The following is a 26,295-nucleotide window of genomic DNA, read 5'->3' as shown; positions in this document are numbered from 1 at the left end:
CATGTGTATATATGTATGTGTCTGTGTGTGTATATATAGGTGTACATTGAGATGTATAGGTATGTATATTTGCGTGTGTGGACGTGTATGTATATACATGTGTATGGGGGTGGGTTGGGCCATTTCTTTCGTCTGTTTCCTTGCGCTACCTTGCAAACGCGGGAAACAGCGACAAAGCAAAAAAAAAAAGATTTTATATATATATATATATATATATATATATATATATATATATATATATATATATATATATATATAAAATATATATATATATATATATATATATATATATATATATATATATATATATATATATATATTTATTTATTTTATTTTATTATACTTTGTCGCTGTCTCCCGCGTTTGCGAGGTAGCGCAAGGAAACAGACGAAAGAAATGGCCCAACCCCCCCCATACACATGTATATACATACGTCCACACACGCAAATATACACACCTACACAGCTTTCCATGGTTTACCCCAGACGCTTCACATGCCTTGATTCAATCCACTGACAGCACGTCAACCCCGGTATACCTATTGCTTGCCCTCCTTTCACCCTCCTGCATGTTCAGGCCCCGATCACACAAAATCTTTTTCACTCCATCTTTCCACCTCCAATTTGGTCTCCCTCTTCTCCTCGTTCCCTCCACCTCCGACACATATATCCTCTTGGTCAATCTTTCCTCACTCATTCTCTCCATGTGCCCAAACCACTTCAAAACACCCTCTTCTGCTCTCTCAACCACGCTCTTTTTATTTCCACACATGTCCTCAAACATCTCATTTCCAGCACATCCATCCTCCTGCGCACAACTCTATCCATAGCCCAAGCCTCGCAACCATACAACATTATTGGAACCACTATTCCTTCAAACATACCCATTTTTGCTTTCCGAGATAATGTTCTCGACTTCCACACATTCTTCAAGGCCCCCAGAATTTTCGCCCCCTCCCCCACCCTATGATCCACTTCCGCTTCCATGTTTCCATCTGCTGCCAGATCCACTCCCAGATATCTAAAACACTTCACTTCCTCCAGTTTTTCTCCATTCAAACTCACCTCCCAATTGACTTGATCCTCAACCCTACTGTACCTAATAACCTTGCTCTTTTTCACATTTACTCTTAACTTTCTTCTTCCACACACTTTACCAAACTCAGTCACCAGCTTCTGCAGTTTCTCACATGAATCAGCCACCAGCGCTGTATCATCAGCGAACAACAACTGACTCACTTCCCAAGCTCTCTCATCCCCAACAGACTTCATACTTGCCCCTCTTTCCAAAACTCTTGCATTTACCTCCCTAACAACCCCATCCATAAACAAATTAAACAACCATGGAGACATCACACACCCCTGCCGCAAACCTACATTCACTGAGAACCAGTCACTTTCCTCTCTTCCTACACGTACACATGCCTTACATCCTCGATAAAAACTTTTCACTGCTTCTAACAACTTGCCTCCCACACCATATATTCTTAATACCTTCCACAGAGCATCTCTATCAACTCTATCATATGCCTTCTCCAGATCCATAAATGCTACATACAAATCCATTTGCTTTTCTAAGTATTTCTCACATACATTCTTCAAAGCAAACACCTGATCCACACATCCTCTACCACTTCTGAAACCACACTGCTCTTCCCCAATCTGATGCTCTGTACATGCCTTCACCCTCTCAATCAATACCCTCCCATATAATTTACCAGGAATACTCAACAAACTTATACCTCTGTAATTTGAGCACTCACTCTTATCCCCTTTGCCTTTGTACAATGGCACTAGGCACGCATTCCGCCAATCCTCAGGCACCTCACCATGAGTCATACATACATTAAATAACCTTACCAACCAGTCAACAATACAGTCACCCCCTTTTTTAATAAATTTCACTGCAATACCATCCAAACCTGCTGCCTTGCCGGCTTTCATCTTCCACAAAGCTTTCAGTACCTCTTCTCTGTTTACCAAATCATTTTCCCTAACCCTCTCACTTTGCACACCACCTCGACCAAAACACCCTATATCTGCCACTCTATCATCAAACACATTCAACAAACCTTCAAAATACTCACTCCATCTCCTTCTCACATCACCACTACTTGTTATCACCTCCCCATTTGCGCCCTTCACTGAAGTTCCCATTTGCTCCCTTGTCTTATGCACTTTATTTACCTCCTTCCAGAACATCTTTTTATTCTCCCTAAAATTTAATGATACTCTCTCACCCCAACTCTCATTTGCCCTTTTTTTCGCCTCTTGCACCTTTCTCTTGACCTCCTGTCTCTTTCTTTTATACATCTCCCACTCAATTGCATTTTTTCCCTACAAAAATTGTCCAAATGCCTCTCTCTTCTCTTTCACTAATACTCTTACCTCTTCATCCCACCACTCACTACCCTTTCTAATCAACCCACCTCCCACTCTTCTCATGCCACAAGCATCTTTTGCGCAATCCATCACTGATTCCCTAAATACATCCCATTCCTCCCCCACTCCCCTTACTTCCATTGTTCTCACCTTTTTCCATTCTGTACTCAGTCTCTCCTGGTACTTCCTCACACAGGTCTCCTTCCCAAGCTCACTTACTCTCACCACCCTCTTCACCCCAACATTCACTCTTCTTTTCTGAAAACCCATACAAATCTTCACCTTTGCCTCCACAAGGTAATGATCAGACATCCCTCCAGTTGCACCTCTCAGCACGTTAACATCCAAAAGTCTCTCTTTCGCACGCCTGTCAATTAACACGTAATCCAATAACGCTCTCTGGCCATCTCTCCTACTTACATAAGTATACTTATGTATATCTCGCTTTGTAAACCAGGTATTCCCAATCATCAGTCCTTTTTCAGCATATAAATCTACAAGCTCTTCACCATTTCCATTTACAACACTGAACACCCCATGTATACCAATTATTCCCTCAACTGCCACATTACTCACCTATATATATATATATATATATATATATATATATATATATATATATATATATATATATATATAGTATCCCTGGGGATAGGGGAGAAAGAATACTTCCCACGTATTCCCTGCGTGTCATAGAAGGCGACTGAAAGGGGAGGGAGCGGGGGGCTGAAAATCCTCCCCTCTCGTTATTTTTTTTATTTTCCAAAAGAAGAAACAGAGAAGGGGGCCATGTGAGGACATTTCCTCAAAAGCCCAGTCCTCTGTTCTTAACGCTACCTCGCTAACGTGGGAAATGGCGAATAGTTTGAAAGGAGATATATTTATATGTATATATATACCTATACATTTCAACGTATACATATATATACATACACAGACATATTCATATATACACATGTACATAATTCATACTTGCTGCCCTTATTCATTCCCATTGCCACCCCGCCACACATGAAATGACAAGCCCCTACCCCCGCATGCGTGTGAGGTAGCACTAGGAAAAGATAAGAAAGGCCACATTCATTCACTCTCAGTCTCTAGCTGTCATGTATAATGCACCGAAACCACAGCTCCCTTTCCACATCCAGGCCCCACAAAACTTTCTATGGTTTACCCCAGACGCTTCACATGCCGTGGTTCAATCCATTGACAGCACGTCGACCCCGGTATACCACATCATTCCAATTCACTCTATTCCTTGCATGCCTTTCACCCTCCTGCATCTTCAGGATCACTCAAAAACTTTTTCATTCCATCTTTCCACCTTCCATTTGGTCTCCCACTTCTTGTTCCCTCCACCTCTGACACATATATCCTCTTGGTCAATCTTTCCTCACTCATTCTCTCCATGTGACCAAACCATTTCAAAACACCTTCTTCTGCTCTTCCAACCACACTCTTTTTATTACCACTTACTCGATCAAACCACCTCACACCACATATTGTCCTCAAACATCTCATTTCCAACACATCCACCCTCCTCCATACTACTCTATCTATAGCCCACGCCTTGCAACCATATAACAATGTTGGAACCAGTATACAACTATATAACAATGTTGGAACCACTATTCCTTCAAACATACCCATTTTTGCTTTCCGAGATAATGTTCTCGCCTTCTATACATTTTTCAATGCTCCTAGAACTTTCTCCCCCTAACCCACCCTGTGACTCACTTCTGCTTTCATGGTTCCATCCACTGCCAAATCCACTCCCACATATCTAAAGCACTTCCCTTCCACCAGTTTTCTCCATTCAAACTTACCTCCCAATTGACTTGTCCCTCAACCCTACTGTACCTAATAACCTTGCTCTTATACACATTTACTCTCAGCTTTCGTCTTTCACACACTTTACCAAACTCATTCACCAGCTTCTGCAGTTTCTCACCCAAATCAGCCACCAGCGCTGTATCATCAGTGAACAACAACTGACTCGCTTCCCAAGCCCTCTCATCCACAACAGACTGCATACTTGCCCCTTTCTGCAAAACTCTTGCATTCATCTCCCTGACAACCCCATCCATAAACAAATTAAACAACCATAGAGACATCACGCACCCCTGCTGCAAACCGACATTCACTGAGAACCAATCACTTTCCTCTCTTCCTACTCGTACACATGCCCTACATTCTCAATAAAAACTTTTCATTGCTTCTAACAACTTTCCTCCCACACCATATATTCTTAATACCTTCCACAGAGCATCTCTATCAACTCTATCATATGCCTTCTCCAGATCCATAAATGCTACATACAAATCCATTTGCTTTTCTAAGTATTTCTCACATACATTCTTCAAAGCAAACACCTGATCCACACGTCCTCTACCACTTCTGAAACCACCCTCCCATATAATATCCCAGGAATGCTCAACAAACTTATACCTCTGTAATTTGAGCACTCACCTTTACCCCCTTTGTCTTTGTACAATGGCAATATGCATGCATTCTGCCAATCCTCAGGCACCTCACCATGAGTCATACATACATTAAATATCCTTACCAACCAGTCAAGAACACAGTCACCCCTTTTTTGATAAATTCCACTGCAATACCATCCAAACCTGCTGCCTTGCCAGCTTTCATCATCTACAAAGCTTTTACTATCTCTTCTCTGTTTACCAAATCATTCTCCCTAACCCTCTCACTTTGCACACCTCCTTGAACATACTATAGGGGAAAAGGTGTACAAGGAATAGAGTGAAGTGGAACGATATGGTATGCCTGGGTGGACGTGCTGTCAATGGATTGAACCAGGTCATGTGAAGCGTCTTAGGTAAGCCATGGAAATTTTTATGGGGCCTATATGTGGAAAGGGAGCTTTGGTTTAGTTGCTTTACACATGACAGCTAGAGACTGAGGGTGAACAAATGTGGCCTTTTTTTTTTTCTTCTTCTTTTCCTAGCACTACGAGGGGGGGGGGGGCAGCCAGTATGAATATGTACATGTGTATGTATGTATATGTATGGTTACATTGAAATATAGGTATGTATGTGGGTGTTTTTGGCCACCTTTGAACTTCATTCTGTGGTTGGTCATGCTTGTCAGATATAGTTAGCAAGGTCAGTGTGGTGAAATGCTTCTGCTAACCTCTAGCTAGTGAGAAAACACACTTGCCCAACCTCCTCTTCTTTTGCTACCACCTTTTATTGGTGGTAGCAAAAATCTTAATTCGAAAGTTTATTGCGTGATTCTAGCAACTCCTCCACATCTTCCTCCCCAGACTTATCGAAGCAGACTTTTTTTTGCCATTTCCACAAAGTGTGCAGGTGTTCTTGAAAATTTGGTTCCTGGAATCCTGGAACAAACTGAGGACCACACTCCATTCATATGAACTCTGGTAATTTCCTTCCGTGCCTCATCAATGATCATAATGGCATTTCTGATGGTGAAGGACTTCCAGAATTCCTTCACATTCATCTAGTCATTCTTTTTAGCCTTCATGAGCTTTGCAGATGTAAATAGTAGGCCTTAAAAGTAGATCATTGACTGGATGAGAGATGAATTGTTGGACAGAAGAAAACTACTTTGGTGTTCTTGTTAAAGTCCTCTGTTGAAGATGGATGGCCTTGGCATTATTGATGAGAAGGTGAATCCTGAAACTTATATTCTCCTTTGCACAGTACTCCTTCAGTACTACATGGAGTTTTGCAGCAAAATAATCACAGAAAACTTTGTGTGTTGTCCTCTCCTAAGATTAAAAGGATAATAGGCAGGCAAATATTGCCTCACATATCCTTTAAGACCCCTGGGTTTTTCTGAATGGTAGATCGTTAATTATTTAAGCTTGCATCTTTGGCATCCCCACACACACACACACACACACACACACACACACACACACACACACACACACACATAAATAGTGTAAGGCAATCCTTGGCAGCTTTGAATCCTGTTGCAGTCCTCTCTTCACATGAAATGTACATTCTCAAAGACATTCTTTTCCAAAATAATCCAGTCTCATCCACAATGAAAATCTGCTTAGAAGAATAAGCATCTTTCTTGATAATTGGTCTTGAGGATTCTCAGGAAACTTTCAGGAGCAAGGACATCAGCAGAAGCAGCCTCACCAGTCATCTTGATGTGGTAATTGTTGCATTTCAGATTCACCAACCAACTAGAACATATATGAAATATCTTCGTTGCTCATTCTTCTGCTGCTAAGTCATCATGTACACTTGGGTCTTTGCTCGTATCTCGAGCATGCTGACAGGAACATTTCCATGAGTTTGGTGTTTGATCCATTTGCCTAACATTCATTCTATTATCTCCATAATCGAACTTAGAGAATAGAAGTCTTAGCTGTACTGATTACTGTTCCACTCTTGGCACTCTGATTTTCTCTGCACTGTCATGAATGGTCCATAAAGCAGATTCATGGGCACACTTCATATCAACTGTTCATCACCTCTATCATAATGTGTGGGCACATCTGTTGTGACCTCTTAGTACCACTGGTACCACAATGACGTAAAAGATCCTTTGGTGGTATGATGCAAAGGGCAAAACATGTGCAGTATTCAGTATACAGCAGCACAAAATACTCTGTATAAACTGCATCCATGCCATGTGTATGCATGCTTCTCGCAACATCTCACCACCATGCTGCTTGCCCAATAATAATCATGCTGTTCCAAACTTAAGACTGCATAAATTAGATAAAAGTGTAAATGGTCTGTGCTGGTTATTCTAAAAATGGCAGAAATGAAAAATGTGTAAATCTAGAGGTCCCTGTAAAGACAAATTTTTGGAGATATTTCTTTTAAAATATTTGAGAATATTCCATGCACAGAGTGTACTTTGGATACTGGGACTGCCATAGTGAAAGGCTTGATTGCATGTTAATGCTTGATGATGTTAATTTTTCTTTACAGAATTCCACTGCAAACAGCAGCTCAAAATCATTATCAAAAGCTCCTCCTCCCCTCATTCCTGTAGCCAATGGCCTGCGACCTGATAATCTGTCTAGTCACAAGGGAGTAGGTAGAAATGGGCTTGACAAACAAAGACTTGTCGATACCCCTGCTTTCAGGCCAGACCCCACAAGACAAGAGCCTCCATATAAAGTTAGAAAGGTAAAAACTGTTGTTGTAAGGTTGTAATCATGTTTACTTTTCTCCCAAAAGTTTACTCAACTTAGCTTTTTTTTTTTTTATGATAAATTGAATAAGATCAAATACTTTAGAATGTACCTATTAGTTATATTGTTAAAACAAAATCCGTTTTGATCATTTTAACCGAGACTTTATATCCACAGATGGTAATGGATGGCAAGGGTGTGTTATGTATAAACCGAACTGCCTATAGTCATCGAAATGCTTCAGATTTTAATATGGTGGCCATACAAGATGTGATTAAGGACTTCTTTCCTGCAGCCACATTAACAGAATGCATTGAAGTGTTCCAGAATGTCCTTACTGTTACTGTATACAAAGCTAACTGGTAAGATTTGAATTGATTTTTTCTCAAACATAATCATATAAAGGTTAGTATAGGCTTATAGTTACTAAACTGCTTACCCTTGGTTTTGCTGAAGAACTGCTTTGGAAAAGGTGCTGTTTTGTCTTTTGTCAGAGGTTCCTTTGATTTGCTACAATTATTCTGACTGGTAATTTTCTATAAGTCATTGTTCTACATGTTCATTTGTACCTGATTTACTGCTTTTAAGGTACCCTTCATTACTAACATGCTTAACTTTGATACTCGCATAAAGTTCCATATTCTTCTCACAAAGTTTTGGTATATTTAAGTTGTAGCTACTGTTCCTAGAGTAATCATTGAATTATTCTTAAAATTTTTGGTGTTTCTCTTGGGTTTTTGACTCTTGAAAAGTGTGGAGAGGTTTATCATCTGAGAGACCTTGGAAATTGTTTTACATGAACCACCTAGAATTTGTTAAAAAAGGGGGTGACTGTATTGTTGACTGGTTGGTAAGGTTATTTAATGTATGTATGACTCATGGTGAGGTGCCTGAGGATTGGCGGAATGCGTGCATAGTGCCATTGTACAAAGGCAAAAGGGATAAGAGTGGGTGCTCAAATTACAGAGGTATAAGTTTGTTGAGTATTCCTGGTAAATTATATGGGAAGGTATTGATTGAGAGGGTGAAGGCATGTACAGAGCATCAGATTGGGGAAGAGCAGTGTGGTTTCAGAAGTGGTAGAGGATGTGTGGATCAGGTGTTTGCTTTGAAGAATGTATGTGAGAAATACTTAGAAAAGCAAATGGATTTGTATGTAGCATTTATGGATCTGGAGAAGGCATATGATAGAGTTGATAGAGATGCTCTGTGGAAGGTATTAAGAATATATGGTGTGGGAGGAAAGTTGTTAGAAGCAGTGAAAAGTTTTTATCGAGGATGTAAGGCATGTGTACGTGTAGGAAGAGAGGAAAGTGATTGGTTCTCAGTGAATGTAGGTTTGCGGGAGGGGTGTGTGATGTCTCCATGGTTGTTTAATTTGTTTATGGATGGGGTTGTTAGGGAGGTAAATGCAAGAGTTTTGGAAAGAGGGGCAAGTATGAAGTCTGTTGGGGATGAGAGAGCTTGGGAAGTGAGTCAGTTGTTGTTCGCTGATGATACAGCGCTGGTGGCTGATTCATGTGAGAAACTGCAGAAGCTGGTGACTGAGTTTGGTAAAGTGTGTGGAAGAAGAAAGTTAAGAGTAAATGTGAATAAGAGCAAGGTTATTAGGTACAGTAGGGTTGAGGGTCAAGTCAATTGGGAGGTGAGTTTGAATGGAGAAAAACTGGAGGAAGTGAAGTGTTTTAGATATCTGGGAGTGGATCTGGCAGCGGATGGAACCATGGAAGCGGAAGTGGATCATAGGGTGGGGGAGGGGGCGAAAATTCTGGGGGCCTTGAAGAATGTGTGGAAGTCGAGAACATTATCTCGGAAAGCAAAAATGGGTATGTTTGAAGGAATAGTGGTTCCAACAATGTTTTATGGTTGCGAGGCGTGGGCTATAGATAGAGTTGTGCGCAGGAGGATGGATGTGCTGGAAATGAGATGTTTGAGGACAATGTGTGGTGTGAGGTGGTTTGATCGAGTGAGTAACGTAAGGGTAAGAGAGATGTGTGGAAATAAAAAGAGCGTGGTTGAGAGAGCAGAAGAGGGTGTTTTGAAGTGGTTTGGGCACATAGAGAGAATGAGTGAGGAAAGATTGACCAAGAGGATATGTGTGTCGGAGGTGGAGGGAACGAGGAGAAGAGGGAGACCAAATTGGAGGTGGAAAGATGGAGTGAAAAAGATTTTGTGTGATCGGGGCCTGAAGATGCAGGAGGGTGAAAGGAGGGCAAGGAATAGAGTGAATTGGAGCGATGTGGTATACCGGGGTTGACGTGCTGTCAGTGGATTGAATCAAGGCATGTGAAGCGTCTGGGGTAAACCATGGAAAGCTGTGTAGGTATGTATGTTTGCGTGTGTGGACGTATGTATATACATGTGTATGGGGGTGGGTTGGGCCATTTCTTTCGTCTGTTTCCTTGCGCTACCTCGCAAACGCGGGAGACAGCGACAAAGTATAATAAAAAAAAAAAAAATAACCTAGCATTAAATTTTGAGAAAGCACGCTTGATGAAACAAAGAAAAGAAAGGGAGGGGGATCATAGTTTTGTATTTTAGGTTAAGATAACATAGTGTAAGTTAGGGCATACCATGTGAAGGGAAGGAAGTGGAATTATTTGAATCTTTGGAATTGCGGACATTAGATTAAGTACACTATTCAGAACGGTATAGCGAGTTAGATGTGATTGTCTGACCAGTCATTACTGTTGCAGGAACTTCCATGAAATAAGCATGTGCCCACCTGAAAATTGTTTAACATTTGTACCCAGATCAAAAATGTTAATGAAATTTTAGCTCACTGTGTGATCTTTTCTCATCATTTTGCATCCATAATCCATGTTGGTAGTTTTGATGCACGAGACTGGGTTATAGTGATGGATGATTTGAATGCAAAGGTGAGTAATGTGGCAGTTGAGGGAATGATTGGTGTACATGGGGTGTTCAGTGTTGTAAATGGAAATGGTGAAGAGCTTGTAGATTTATGTGCTGAAAAAGGACTGGTGATTGGGAATACCTGGTTTAAAAAGAGAGATATACATAAGTATATGTATGTAAGTATGAGAGATGGCCAGAGAGCATTATTGGATTACTTGTTAATTGATAGGTGTGCGAAAGAGAGACTTTTGGATGTTAATGTGCTGAGAGGTGCAACTGGAGGGATGTCTGATCATTATCTTGTGGAGGCGAAGGTGAAGATTTGTAGAGGTTTTCAGAAACGGAGAGAATGTTGGGGTGAAGAGAGTGGTGAGAGTAAGTGAGCTTGGGAGGGAGACTTGTGTGAGGAAGTACCAGGAGGGACTGAGTACAGAATGGAAAAAGGTGAGAAGAAAGGAGGTAAGGGGAGTGGGGGAGGAATGGGATGTATTTAGGGAAACAGTGATGGCTTGTGCAAGCGATGCTTGTGGCATGAGAAGCGTGGGGGGTGGGCAGATTAGAAAGGGTAGTGAGTGGTTGGATGAAGAAGTAAGGTTATTAGTGAAAGAGAAGAGAGAGGTATTTGGATGATTTTTGTAGGGAAATAATGCAAATGACTGGGGGATGTACAAAGGAAAGAGACAGGAGGTCAAGAGAAAGGAGCAAGAGGTGAAAAAGAGGGCAAATGAGAGTTGGGGTGAGAGAGTATCATGAAATTTTAGGGAGGATAGAAAGATGCTTTGGAAGGAGGTAAATAAAGTGCGTAAGACAAGGGAACAAATGGGAACTTCAGTGGTAGGGGCTAATGGGGAGGTGATAACAAATAGTGGTGATGTGAGAAGGAGATGGAGTGAGTATTTTGAAGGTTTGTTGAATGTGTTTGATGATAAAGTGGCAGATATAGGGTGTTTTGGTTGAGGTGGTGTGCGAAGTGAGAAGGGTTAGGGAAAATGATTTGGTAAACAGAGAAGAGGTAGTGAAAGCTTTGCAGAAGATGAAAGCTGGCAAGGCGGCGGGTTTTGATGGCATTGCTGTGGAATTTATTAAAAGGGGGTGACTGTGTTGTTGACTGGTTGATGAGGATATTCATTGTATGTATGGTTCCTGGTGAAGTGCCTGATGATTGGCAGAATGCATGTATAGTGCCATTGTACAAAGGCAAAGGGTATAAAGGTGAGTGCTCAAATTACAGAGGTATAAGTTTGTTGAGTATTCCTGGGAAATTATATGGGAGGGTATTGATTGAGAGGGTGAAGGCATGTACAAAGCATCATATTAGGGAGGAGCATTGTGGTTTCAGAAGTGGTGGAGAATGTGTGGATCTGGTGTTTGCTTTGAAGAATGTATGTGAGGAATACTTAGAAAAGCAGTTGGATGTGTATGTAGCATTTATGGATCTGGAGAAGGCATATGATAGAGTTTATAGAGATGCTTTGTGGAAGGTATTAAGAGTATATGATGTGGGAGGTAAGTTGCTAGAAGCAGTGAAAAGTTTTTACCAAGGATGTAAGGTATGTGTATGAGTGGGAAGAGAGGAAAGTGAGTGGTCCCCAGTTAATGTCGGTGTGTGGCAGGAGTGCGTGATGTCTCCATGGTTGTTTAATTTGTTTATGGATGGGTTGGTTAGGGAGGTGAATGCAAGAGTTTTGGAGAGTGGGTGCAAGAATGCAGTCTATTGTGAATGAGAGTGCCTGGGAAGGGAGTCAGTTGTTCGCTGATGATATAGCACTGATGGCTTATTTGTATGAGAAACTGCAGAGCAGAGGTTGGTCAGTGAGTTTGGTAAAGTGTTTGAAAGGAGAAGGTTGAGAGTAAATGTGAATAAGAGCAAGGTTATTAGGTTCAGTAGGTTGATGGGACAAGTTGATTGGAAGGTAAGTTTGAATGGAGAAAAACTGGAGGAAGTAAAGTGTTTTAGATATCTGGGAGTGGAATCATGGAAGCAGAAGTGAGTCACAGGGTGAGGGAGGGTTGCGAAGGTTCTGGGAGCATTGAAAAATGTGTGGAAAGAGAGAACTTTGTCTCGGAGTGTGAATATGGGTATATTTGTAGGAATAGTAGTACCAACAATGTTATGTGGTTGCAAGACTTAGGCTATAGATAGGGTTGTACGGAGGAGGGTGGATGTGTTGGAAATGAAATATTTGAGGACAATGTATGGTGAGGTAGTTTGATTGAGTAATTAATGAAAAGGTGATAGAGATGTGTGGTAATAAAAAGAGTGTGGTTGAGATTGTAGAAGAGGGTATGCTGAAATGTATTAGACTAATGGAGAGAATTAGAGAGGAAAGGCTGACAAAGTGGATATATGTGTCAGAAGTGGAGGGAACAAGGCAAACAGGGAGACTAAATTGGAGGTGGAAGGATGGAGTGAAAAAAGATTTTGAGCGATCAGGGTTTGAACTTGCAGGAGGGTGAAAGGCATGCCCTGAATAAAGGTGATTAGAATGATGTTGTATACTGCTATTGACATGCTTTCAGTGGACTGAATCAGGGTATGTGAAGCATCCGATATAAACCAGGGAAAGGCCTGTTGGACATGATTGTGGGTAGGGAGCTGGGTGCATTACACATGACAGCTAGAGAATGGATGTGGCCTTTCTTCATTTGCTTTTGATGCTACCTTGCTCACACAGGAAATGGGAATCAAGCATGTTAAAAAGAGAGAGAAGTGATATAATGTGCACACTATAAATGAGGAGGAGTGTGTTTGGCCAGGATGTCTTGGTTGCTTCTTCTAATGATGAGATTGGGAAAGATGGGAAGCTTTTGCTTGCTTGTTTGTTTTTCTGAACTTGGTACCTGAATTTATACTAAGTACAGAGTTGATGGGGAACAACATGACTCTTTGTCTGTGCACACTATATGAATAAATAGCTTGCTTCTGTAGATGATGCTTTATGGAAATCTTTGGCTTTTGAGTAACACCTTTTACAGCTAAGCCCTCCAACATCCTAGAAGTATTTTTATTATACTTAATTGCCGTCTCTTGGGTTAGCGAGGTAGCACAAGGAAACAGATGAAATAATGTATCTTCAGGTCCCAATCGCTCAGAATCTTTTTTACTCGATCCTTCCACCTCCAATTTGTTCTCCTGCTTATCCTCATTCCCTCCACCTCTGACACATATATCGCTCATTCTCTCCATGTGTCCAAACCTTTTCAACACAGCCTCTTCTGCTCTCTCAACTTTTTATTTCCACACATCTTTCTTACCCTTACATTACTTGCTCGATCAAATAAGTACTTCAATAAAAATTAGGAGCAGTTGTAGTGATAACTGCTCCACATAATCATCAGTGGCTGAGTTTGCTTATGGTGTGGATGTGGGTACTAAGTTCCCATGCAGACCTCTTTCCTCTCCACTTCCTCCGAAATCATTCTATAAGTCACTTATTACATCTTTTTTCATTAGTTATTTTCTCTTTCCGTTTCCTCATCAGCTATGTCTGATGATAGGTGTTTCCTATCTTTTTGGTCATCCAGTAATCATAGTTACTGACAAATGATGAAATAGTCCCCTGTGCTGAATTGCAATCCAGACTTTTACACTCTCTCAGAAGGATGTTATTGGTCTAAATATGCCTATACATGAGAATTCCTTATTTTGATATGTCTCAAATACTAAGAAAAAAGAAACATTTTTGATCAAAGATGAAAATGAATTTTTAGGGTGTAAGTGTTGAAAAAAATCCAAACTATCAGATAAACGTTTGAAAGCTTGTTTAACCAGAATGAAAAGTAGAGAGACAATTATTTATAGCCAGTGGATTTTGCAGCTTGATGATTGGTAGCAATTTTATGAAGATAAAGAAAATTGAGGAATTCTGTTAAGTACTGTTGTGCTTTCTTGAGGCTTTTCTTTGATCACGATTGTGTATTCTGTTAAGTGCTAAAGTGTGCCATTAAGCAATTCTTTGATCACCCCTGTGTTTCTTCAGAGTGGTGGTTATATTTTCTCGACATTTGGTAAATTTAAAAAATATTGCTTTTGTGATATATTTTTTGAGTGTTGGACCATCAGTCAAATGAATGTCAGAATTTTAATAACTTGGTTTCTGCTAATTTTCTTTATTTAGTTATCAACCAACTTTTGATGAGTTTTGACCTTTAAGAGCAAATCACTTGTAGTCCCAGAACTTATCACCTTTTCATAGTACCATATCAGAACATCCCACCACACAGCTCCTCAATTTTGAGCTGTTATTTTGCTTCACTGGCAGTGTAGTATTAACAATGGTTAAAACATTGTAAGACTTCAAGTATTTGGGTAGCTTTTATTCTGCAGAATCCTAGTTCTGTTTTTGCAGAATCCCAGTTCATCACCTTTAAGAGGCTGGCTGTCAAGGTTGTTCATGAACTTTTGTTTGGAAATGGTGAGAAAAAGCCACTTTTTGTGTTGAGCCACATCTTGGGGTCAGTTGGCTCTGTAAGAGCTTGAAAAGATTGTTATAGATTTGAAATTTGATGATGGAATGTTTATTACCTTCCTTACCTAGAGTTATGAATATAAACCAATCAGATGCTCTGTAAAATTCATCATTCCTACTAGATTTTTTGGCTGAAATTGAGGTGTTCAGCATGCTTGCACATAGTTTTTTGTTTTTTTTGTTTTTTTTTTGTTTTTAGTAATGCATTTGCTGAAAATCTTCTGTTGTTCTTTAATCTGAGTATTCAAAAATTATCATATACCTGATACAGGTATAAGCGAATAAAGAGGAACATGCTTTGTCTTTTACTATTTAATTTTTTACCTTTATCTGCAAAATACACTTTCAGAAGGTGCCTGACTAATGCACGTTAATATTTTGAATCATTCCATGTGTCTTATTTGTAAGATTCGGTTTCTCTGACTTTCATGTAATGTGTACAAAAGCACACATGATAAAGCCTTCAGTTACACCTGTATTACTGATTTTAGGTGCAGATGTTTTTCTCAAGGCTCAGCATTACTCATTTTAGGTGCAGATGTGTTTTTCTCATTAAGCCTCACATTATTGTCATTAGTAAGGTTTTCGTAAGAATGAGTTATCTTTCATATCCACTGCTCGATTTACCTCTGTCATCAGTACAGAGTATGTTCCGTCCTATATATTCATCACCATTATTATCAGTGTCGCTATTCTCACTGTTTTCCATGGTGCTTTTCCATGGCATTTAGATTTTATCCAAAATAGAATCGGTAAAACATGGTCATTCATAGTTCTTGTTACAAATGTCATATTTTTGCCTGGTCATTCATAGTACTTATTACGAATGTCATATTTTTGCTTTGTGTCAGTTCCAGACATTATAAACATTTGAAAAGTCATAAAGAAAATGAGAGAGGTATGCCATCCACCCACATGGAAGTGTGCTCAAATGCTGGATTGTTAATGACAGCAATGATAGCAAATGCCACACCTGTGCTAATTCTGTTGATTATTGTCCTTGATAGCCAAAAGAGAAGGGCTCAGTCATTGGAAGACAGTATACAGTACAGAGAAACTACACCCTCCTTTAACCCCCAGACAGCCTGTACCCTGTGATTGTAAATGATTACATCATGATGCAGGAGTTTTGAATGAGGGATGAAATGGTCCATGCACACTTGACCACAAAGTTTTATATGTCCCACAAGCATCCAAAGTGGATTTATGATTAGTCACCTGATGTTAACCGACATGTGCAAGTAAAGTTTTCCAGGTTTTAAAAAACTAAAGAAGTTTTGAAATTGATTCCATATGCACTCAGGTCACTGGCAGTGAGCTGCATTCATCAAAGAATAGGAGCCTCTTAGAAGAGATGGAGTGGTCACTTGATGGCTTTTATGAGCTGCTACAGCAGATATCAATTCTATCCTCTAGAGTAGATAAAAGCCTGTGTAGCACAACAGTAAGTAAAATTTAGGTTGTAGTATATTTATCAGTTTTTTGCTTTAGCAGAAAACTGAATACTGCCATCCTAATTATGTTCATGCAAAAGTATGAATGATTTGCTGGAAGGCATTGTCAAGTTTGTAATACATACATCAGTTTTTTGTTTTGACAGAATATTGAATTCATTCTCCCTGACTCTGCTAATGTTGAGGCATAAATGATTATTAGGAAGCCTAATCAGGTATTGGTGGCTGGTGGCTCTCTTCAAAAAGTGCTCACGACATGCAGGAATTGTAATCTGTGTACAGTATTGAATTATTTTATCCTTGGGGATAGGGGAGAAAGAGTACTGCCCACACATCTCTTGCTTTTCAATGAAGGCAACTAAAAGTTGTAGGAGCAAGGGACTGGAAATCCTCGCCTGTATTTTTTTCGTAAAGAAGGAAGGTACAGAGGAATGAGTCGATGGAGGATTTTAACTCTTAAGGTTTTGTTGTTTGTTCTTGATGCTACTTCGCTTCTTTGGGAAATAGCAATAATGCATGAAAAAGAAAGTATATTAAGTGATTATGATTGAGAGATCATGCAGTTGAAAGTTTACCAGGCCTTAGACTCAACCTTGTTTCTTTGTTAGGCTTTGATACCATAGTATGTTACCATTATTTTACAGTGTGAAGTATACCTTCATTTACTGTGGGGGTCTTAACTGCCATGATATCCAGATGTAGCTTTTATAATGGTCTGTAGTTGTAAAGGCTCTCTTGAATTCTCTACAGTTTTGTCAAGTTTTCTCATAGTTTATTCATGGGTCATTACTTAGAACTTCTGGCTGGTGAACACTAGCCTCACCAGGTTTCAGTGTGTTAACATCTTTATTCAGGTTTTCACATATCTTAATCTCTTTTGTGTTTATATATGGAAGTGATTGGCAGCATTGATATTTGTTTAACATGGTTAAGATTTAGTGTGAATATGGTTCTTTTTCCTTTGTTAGGTTTTAGAGGAAGTTACGAAGGACTTTAGGTTTAAGATGACAGTTACTTGTTACTATTTTACACATTCTAAAGGACTGAAGGGTTATGATGACAGTTACTTATTGCTATTTTACACATTCTAGTAGTTACCAAGGACATCTTGGGCATCACTTTATTTTAAATGAAAAGCTTTAAATGACTCTTGTAATATGGCTTTATCCCTCAAGATAAGGTTTTAGTAACCATTTTGATTGTAACTGAAAATTACAGAGGGGTAAGTCTTCATAGCATAATCAGCAAGTAGCATTGTGATTGATTACAGTATGATTGCATTTGATGGTGTGAAAAGGATGATTATAGTTTTAGATAAAAATCAAATTGGATTTAAGAAGGAAAGGGAGTAAGTAGACCAGATCTTTGCATTTAAGCAGTTTTTGTGCAAGGTAAGAAGAAACTTGGGCATCATTTATAGATTTGAAAAAGTCAAAAGGAAATGTTCAAAAAAGAACCCTGTGAATTTTGACACGGTGGTATGCATAGAAAACTGAATACAGTTAGAGCTTTTTTAATGGAAGTAATTTTTGTGTGGGAGTTAATGGGGATATAAGTAAGTGGTGTCAAAAAATTAGAGTATTTCATGGTTGTATAATATTACCATGGTTGTGTGATGTTTGTATTTTAACATATTTAGACAAGAAAAAGAATCCCTCAGCATCCTCTACAAGGAATTCATCCACTTCACCTTGAACTATGCTTCACCTATTAGTTCATCCAGCTACAAACCACACAAAACAGAGTACTTGTAACAGTTATTGGCTGCAGACAACCTCAAGCACTCAACACCTGTACACTAAAGCAAAGATTCTCCTAATCTAATCTGACCTTCACATTTTTAGCATTTAGTTCTTTGCAACAGCTTTTGACCCTTTTCATCCAATGGTGAAATATATTTTATGGTTTTGATGTCCCCCCTCCCCCATTACATACACACACAAAATAAAATCTGATATCTAAATGGATGCCCAAAAAATACGAAAATCAATATGTCTTTCTTATGAATTAAGATCCTGCAGTCATTGTCATTCAAGAGATGCACATCGGGCCTGACTTAACCACATAAAACCCTTTAGAACTTATCTCTTATCCTGCTGGTCCTGTATAGTGCCTACCTCCTATTCTCAAGAAGTGCATCCTTCTCACTTTTGCCAACAATGTACATTTCTACTCCACTCTTCTCTTGATGTCAAGCACCATCTTCTACCCCAGAACAATTAAAAATAATATCCCAAATTTATTGAATGATGTGTCTGTTAATCTTTGTGTTAATTCCTGATGTATATAATGAAATGAAAGGCTTGTTACAATTTATTTAGATTATATGTCGCAGCTTTGCGCACACTTTTTTCTCTTATGTTTATTGGTTCAGTACATATTATTTCTCTTTGAATGAGGTTTTAGTCAAATATGACCACTGCATATCCCAAACGATCTGTGTATATGAAAACCCAACCAGGATATGAATTCATTGGACAACAGTGAGCAATAAGAAAAATGCATGGAACAGCTGCAGAGACTTATAATAGAAAACTTGACATGTGGTTGAAATCAATCCCAGATGAATAAAGAATCTATTATTATGTAATGCAGGTGACAGTTGAAAAGAATTCTTACACCTCAAGCAAGTCGTGGGTTAACATATCATGCTAGCCCTGCCATTTTGGCTGAATCTTATGTAGGGAAGTAATCATTATATTCATAATTACTCATTACGATCTCCTGACTTGTGTAGATATGGTAGCCTGCTGCTTTCATCATCAGAACCGTATGATTTCATTTAGAACACTTTGCAGTAAGGCAGGGGCATGGATGAGAGGAGCACTTGGTGTCTTTCCACCACAGTTATATCTGTGCACCTAACTAAGCTTCATTAAATTTTCCTGTAATCTGCTAGAACTTACATTGACATGTGGCATCTCCATATACTTCTCGTAAGTAAAGAAAGGGTGGGGTTCTTCATATGCAGTAGGGAAAATTCATCCCATATCTTTTAATGAGGTTCATTTGGACTAGGCACCTGCAACTGTTACAAGACTAGTCCTGAAGGGATTAACTCTTTGTAAACTATGACATAAATTTACATGCTGGGGACCAATAGATTATGATATATATATATATATATATATATATATATATATATATATATATATATATATATATATATATATATATATATATATATATATTTTTTTTTTTTTTTTTTTTTTTTTTTTTTTTTTTTTTACTTTGTCGCTGTCTCCCGCGTCTGCGAGGTAGCGCAAGGAAACAGACGAAAGAAATGGCCCAACCCACCCCCATACACATGCCTTGATTCAATCCACTGACAGCACGTCAACCCCAGTATACCACATCGCTCCAATTCACTCTATTCTTTGCCCTCCTTTCACCCTCCTGCATGTTCAGGCCCCGATCACACAAAATCTTTTTCACTCCATCTTTCCACCTCCAATTTGGTCTCCCTCTTCTCCTCGTTCCCTCCACCTCCAACACATATATCCTCTTGGTCAATCTTTCCTCACTCATTCTCTCCATGTGACCAAACCATTTCAAAACACCCTCTTCTGCTCTCTCAACCACGCTCTTTTTATTTCCACACATCTCTCTTACCCTTACGTTACTTACTCGATCAAACCACCTCACACCACACATTGTCCTCAAACATCTCATTTCCAGCACATCCATCCTCCTGCGCACAACTCTATCCATAGTCCACGCCTCGCAACCATACAACATTGTTGGAACCACTATTCCTTCAAACATACCCATTTTTGCTTTCCGAGATAATGTTCTCGACTTCCACACATTCTTCAAGGCTCCCAGAATTTTCGCCCCCTCCCCCACCCTATGATCCACTTCCACTTCCATGGTTCCATCCGCTGCCAGATCCACTCCCAGATATCTAAAACACTTCACTTCCTCCAGTTTTTCTCCATTCAAACTCACCTCCCAATTGACTTGACCCTCAACCCTACTGTACCTAATAACCTTGCTCTTATTCACATTTACTCTTAACTTTCTTCTTTCACACACTTTACCAAACTCAGTCACCAGCTTCTGCAGTTTCTCACATGAATCAGCCACCAGCGCTGTATCATCAGCGAACAACAACTGACTCACTTCCCAAGCTCTCTCATCCCCAACAGACTTCATACTTGCCCCTCTTTCCAAAACTCTTGCATTCACCTCCCTAACAACCCCATCCATAAACAAATTAAACAACCATGGAGACATCACACACCCCTGCCGCAAACCTACATTCACTGAGAACCAATCACTTTCCTCTCTTCCTACACGTACACATGCCTTACATCCTCGATAAAAACTTTTCACTGCTTCTAACAACTTGCCTCCCACACCATATATTCTTAATACCTTCCACAGAGCATCTCTATCAACTCTATCATATGCCTTCTCCAGATCCATAAATGCTACATACAAATCCATTTGCTTTTCTAAGTATTTCTCACATACATTCTTCAAAGCAAACACCTGATCCACACATCCTCTACCACTTCTGAAACCACACTGCTCTTCCCCAATCTGATGCTCTGTACATGCCTTCACCCTCTCAATCAATACCCTCCCATATAATTTATATATATATATATATATTCCCTGGGGATAGGGGAGAAAGAATACTTCCCACGTATTCCCTGCGTGTCGTAGAAGGCGACTAAAAGGGGAGGGAGCGGGGGGCTGGAAATCCTCCCCTCTCGTTTTTTTTAATTTTCCAAAAGAAGGAACAGAGAATTGGACCAGGTGAGGGTATTCCCTCAAAGGCCCAGGCCTCTGTTCTTAACGCTACCTCGCTAATGCGGGAAATGGCGAATAGTTTGAAAGAAAGAAAAAGAATATATATATATATATATATATATATATATATATATATATATATATATATATATATATATATATATATATATTTTTTTTTTTTCCTAAAGAAGGAACAGAGAAGGGAGCCAGGTGAGGATATTCCCTCTAAGGCCCAGTCCTCTGTTGATAACGCTAACTCGCTGATGTGGGAAATGGCGAATAATAATAATAATAATAATAATAATAATAATAATAATAATAATAATTTTCCAAAAGAAGGAACAGAGAAGGGGGCCAGGTGAGGATATTCCCTCAAAGGCCCAGTCCTCTGTTCTTAACGCTACCTCGCTAATGCGGGAAATGGCAAATAGTATAAAAGAAAAGAAAGAATATATATATATATATATATATATATATATATATATATATATATATATATATATATATATATATATATATATATATATTTTTTTTTTTTTTTTTTTTTTTTTTTTTTTTTTTTTTATACTTTGTCGCTGTCTCCCGCGTTTGCGAGGTAGCGCAAGGAAACAGACGAAAGAAATGGCCCAACCCCCCCCCCCCCCATACACATGTACATACACACGTCCACACACGCAAATATACATACCTACACAGCTTTCCATGGTTTACCCCAGACGCTTCACATGCCTTGATTCAATCCACTGACAGCACGTCAACCCCTGTATACCACATCGCTCCAATTCACTCTATTCCTTGCCCTCCTTTCACCCTCCTGCATGTTCAGGCCCCGATCACACAAAATCTTTTTCACTCCATCTTTCCACCTCCAATTTGGTCTCCCTCTTCTCCTCGTTCCCTCCACCTCCGACACATATATCCTCTTGGTCAATCTTTCCTCACTCATTCTCTCCATGTGCCCAAACCATTTCAAAACACCCTCTTCTGCTCTCTCAACCACGCTCTTTTTATTTCCACACATCTCTCTTACCCTTACGTTACTTACTCGATCAAACCACCTCACACCACACATTGTCCTCAAACATCTCATTTCCAGCACATCCATCCTCCTGCGCACAACTCTATCCATAGCCCACGCCTCGCAACCATACAACATTGTTGGAACCACTATTCCTTCAAACATACCCATTTTTGCTTTCCGAGATAATGTTCTCGACTTCCACACATTTTTCAAGGCTCCCAAAATTTTCGCCCCCTCCCCCACCCTATGATCCACTTCCGCTTCCATGGTTCCATCCGCTGACAGATCCACTCCCAGATATCTAAAACACTTCACTTCCTCCAGTTTTTCTCCATTCAAACTCACCTCCCAATTGACTTGACCCTCAACCCTACTGTACCTAATAACCTTGCTCTTATTCACATTTACTCTTAACTTTCTTCTTCCACACACTTTACCAAACTCAGTCACCAGCTTCTGCAGTTTCTCACATGAATCAGCCACCAGCGCTGTATCATCAGCGAACAACAACTGACTCACTTCCCAAGCTCTCTCATCCCCAACAGACTTCATACTTGCCCCTCTTTCCAGGACTCTTGCATTTACCTCCCTAACAACCCCATCCATAAACAAATTAAACAACCATGGAGACATCACACACCCCTGCCGCAAACCTACATTCACTGAGAACCAATCACTTTCCTCTCTTCCTACACGTACACATGCCTTACATCCTCGATAAAAACTTTTCACTGCTTCTAACAACTTGCCTCCCACACCATATATTCTTAATACCTTCCACAGAGCATCTCTATCAACTCTATCATATGCCTTCTCCAGATCCATAAATGCTACATACAAATCCATTTGCTTTTCTAAGTATTTCTCACATACAGTCTTCAAAGCAAACACCTGATCCACACATCCTCTACCACTTCTGAAACCGCACTGCTCTTCCCCAATCTGATGCTCTGTACATGCCTTCACCCTCTCAATCAATACCCTCCCATATAATTTACCAGGAATACTCAACAAACTTATACCTCTGTAATTTGAGCACTCACTCTTATCCCCTTTGCCTTTGTACAATGGCACTATGCACGCATTCCGCCAATCCTCAGGCACCTCACCATGAGTCATACATACATTAAATAACCTTACCAACCAGTCAACAATACAGTCACCCCCTTTTTTAATAAATTCCACTGCAATACCATCCAAACCTGCTGCCTTGCCGGCTTTCATCTTCCGCAAAGCTTTTACTACCTCTTCTCTGTTTACCAAATCATTTTCCCTAACCCTCTCACTTTGCACACCACCTCGACCAAAACACCCTATATCTGCCACTCTGTCATCAGACACATTCAACAAACCTTCAAAATACTCATTCCATCTCCTTCTCACATCACCACTACTTGTTATCACCTCCCCATTTACGCCCTTCACTGAAGTTCCCATTTGCTCCCTTGTCTTACGCACCCTATTTACCTCCTTCCAGAACATCTTTTTATTCTCCCTAAAATTTACTGATAGTCTCTCACCCCAACTCTCATTTGCCCTTTTTTTCACCTCTTGCACCTTTCTCTTGACCTCCTGTCTCTTTCTTTTATACTTCTCCCACTCAATTGCATTTTTTCCCTGCAAAAATCGTCCAAATGCCTCTCTCTTCTCTTTCACTAATACTCTTACTTCTTCATCCCACCACTCACTACCCTTTCTAAACAGCCCACCTCCCACTCTTCTCATGCCACATATATATATATATATATATATATATATATATATATATATGATGAGAGAGCTTGGGAAGTGAGTCAGTTGTTGTTCGCTGATGATACAGCGCTGGTGGCTGATTCATGTGAGAAACTGCAGAAGCTGGTGACTGAGTTTGGTAAAGTGTGTGGAAGAAGAAAGTTAAGAGTAAATGTGAATAAGAGCAAGGTTATTAGGTACAGCAGGGTTGAGGGTCAAGTCAATTGGGAGGTGAGTTTGAATGGAGAAAAACTGGAAGAAGTGAAGTGTTTTAGATATCTGGGAGTGGATCTGGCAGCGGATGGAACCATGGAAGCGGAAGTGGATCATAGGGTGGGGGAGGGGGCGAAAATTCTGGGGGCCTTGAAGAATGTGTGGAAGTCGAGAACATTATCTCGGAAAGCAAAAATGGGTATGTTTGAAGGAATAGTGGTTCCAACAATGTTGTATGGTTGCGAGGCGTGGGCTATGGATAGAGTTGTGCGCAGGAGGATGGATGTGCTGGAAATGAGATGTTTGAGGACAATGTGTGGTGTGAGGTGGTTTGATCGAGTGAGTAACGTAAGGGTAAGAGAGATGTGTGGAAATAAAAAGAGCGTGGTTGAGAGAGCAGAAGAGGGTGTTTTGAAGTGGTTTGGGCACATGGAGAGAATGAGTGAGGAAAGATTGACCAAGAGGATATATGTGTCGGAGGTGGAGGGAACGAGGAGAAGAGGGAGACCAAATTGGAGGTGGAAAGATGGAGTGAAAAAGATTTTGTGTGATCGGGGCCTGAACATGCAGGAGGGTGAAAGGAGGGCAAGGCATAGAGTGAATTGGAGCGATGTGGTATACCGGGGTTGACGTGCTGTCAGTGGATTGAATCAAGGCATGTGAAGCGTCTGGGGTAAACCATGGAAAGCTGTGTAGGTATGTATATTTGCGTGTGTGGACGTATGTATATACATGTGTATGGGGGGGGTTGGGCCATTTCTTTCGTCTGTTTCCTTGCGCTATCTCGCAAACGCGGGAGACAGCGACAAAGTATAATAAATAAATATAAATATATTCTTTCATACTTCGCCATTTGTTGTCTTGTCTTATGTACGTTATTTACCTCTTTCCAAAACATCTTGTAATTCTCCCTAAAATTTAACAATACTCTCACCCTAACTCTCATTTGCCCTCTTTTTCAACTCTTGCACCTTTGTCTTGACCTCCTCCCTCTTTCTTTTATACATCTCCCAGTCATTTGCACTGTTTCCCTTCAAAAATTGCCCAAATTCCTCTCTCTTCTCTTTCACTAACAATCTTACTTCTTGATCCCACCACTCACTACCCTTTCTAATCTGCCTACCTCCCACCTTTCTCATGCCACAGGCATCTTTTGTGTAAGCCATCACTGCTTCCCTAAATTCATCCCATTCCTCCCCCTCTCCCCTTTTGTCAATTGCTCTCGCCTTTTTCCATTCTGCACTCAGTCTTTCCTGGTACCCCCTCACATGTCTCCTTTCAAGCTCACTTACTCTCACCACTCTCTTCTCCTCAACATTCTCTCTTCTTTTCTGAAAACCTTTACAAATCTTCACCTTTGCCTCCACAAGATGATGATCAGACATCCCTCAACTTGCCCCTCTCAGCACATTAACATCCAAAAGTCTCTTTTTCACGCGCCTACCAATTAAGACGTAATCCAATAATGCTCTCTGGCTGTCTCTCCTACTTACACATGTATACTTATGTATATCTCTTTTTTAAACCAGGTGTTTCCGGTCACCAGTCCTTTTTCAGCTCACAAATTCACAAGCTCTCCACCATTCCCATTTACAACACTGAACACTCCATGTACACCAATTGTACCCTTAACTGCCACATTACTCACCTTTGCATTCAAATCACCCATCACTATAACCTGGTCTCTTGCATCAAAGCTGCTAACACACTCACTCAGCTGCTCCCAAAACACTTGCCTCATGATCTTTCTTCTCATGACCATGTGCATAGGCACCAATAGTCACCCATCTCTCTCGCCATTCACTTTCAGTTTTACCCATATCAATCTAGAGTTTACTCTCGTACAGTCTATCACATATTCCCACAACTGCTTCAGGAGTAGTGCTACTCCTTCCTTTGCTCTTGTCTTCTCACCAACCATTTACTTTACTCCCAAGACATTCTCAAACCACTCTTCCCCTTTACCTTTGAACTTCGTTTCACTCAGAGCCAAAATATCCAGGTTCCTTTCTTCAAACATACTACTTATATCTCCTTTTTTCCACATCTTGCTTACATCCACAGACATTTAGACACCCCGATCTGAGCCCTTGAGAAGGATGAGCACTCCCTGCATGACTCCTGTTTCCCCTTTTAGAAAGTTTTGAATACAAGGAGGGGAGGGTTTCTAGCCCTCTGCTCCTGTCCCCTGTAGTTACCTTCTACGACATGCGGGGAATGCGTGGTAAGTATTCTTTTCTTCCCTATCCCAGAGATATATATG

At 40.1% G+C, this 26,295-nt stretch overlaps 1 protein-coding gene across 1 annotated transcript in view; it reads left to right on the top strand.

The window, feature by feature from the left end:
• Positions 1–26,295, top strand: part of LOC139767162 (uncharacterized) — a 119,710-nt gene that overhangs the window by 69,625 nt on the left and 23,790 nt on the right. Inside the window, exons 3-4 of the mRNA XM_071696191.1 lie at positions 7,322–7,522; positions 7,705–7,889. Coding sequence (XP_071552292.1) covers positions 7,322–7,522; positions 7,705–7,889 — 386 coding nt within the window. The remainder of the gene's footprint in view (positions 1–7,321; positions 7,523–7,704; positions 7,890–26,295) is intronic.

The sequence above is a fragment of the Panulirus ornatus genome, chromosome 59, assembly GCF_036320965.1.
Source record: "Panulirus ornatus isolate Po-2019 chromosome 59, ASM3632096v1, whole genome shotgun sequence".
NCBI classification, from domain to species: domain Eukaryota; kingdom Metazoa; phylum Arthropoda; class Malacostraca; order Decapoda; family Palinuridae; genus Panulirus; species Panulirus ornatus.
The sequence above is the reverse complement of the archived record's forward strand: the minus strand, read 5'-3'. Positions and strand labels throughout refer to the sequence as shown.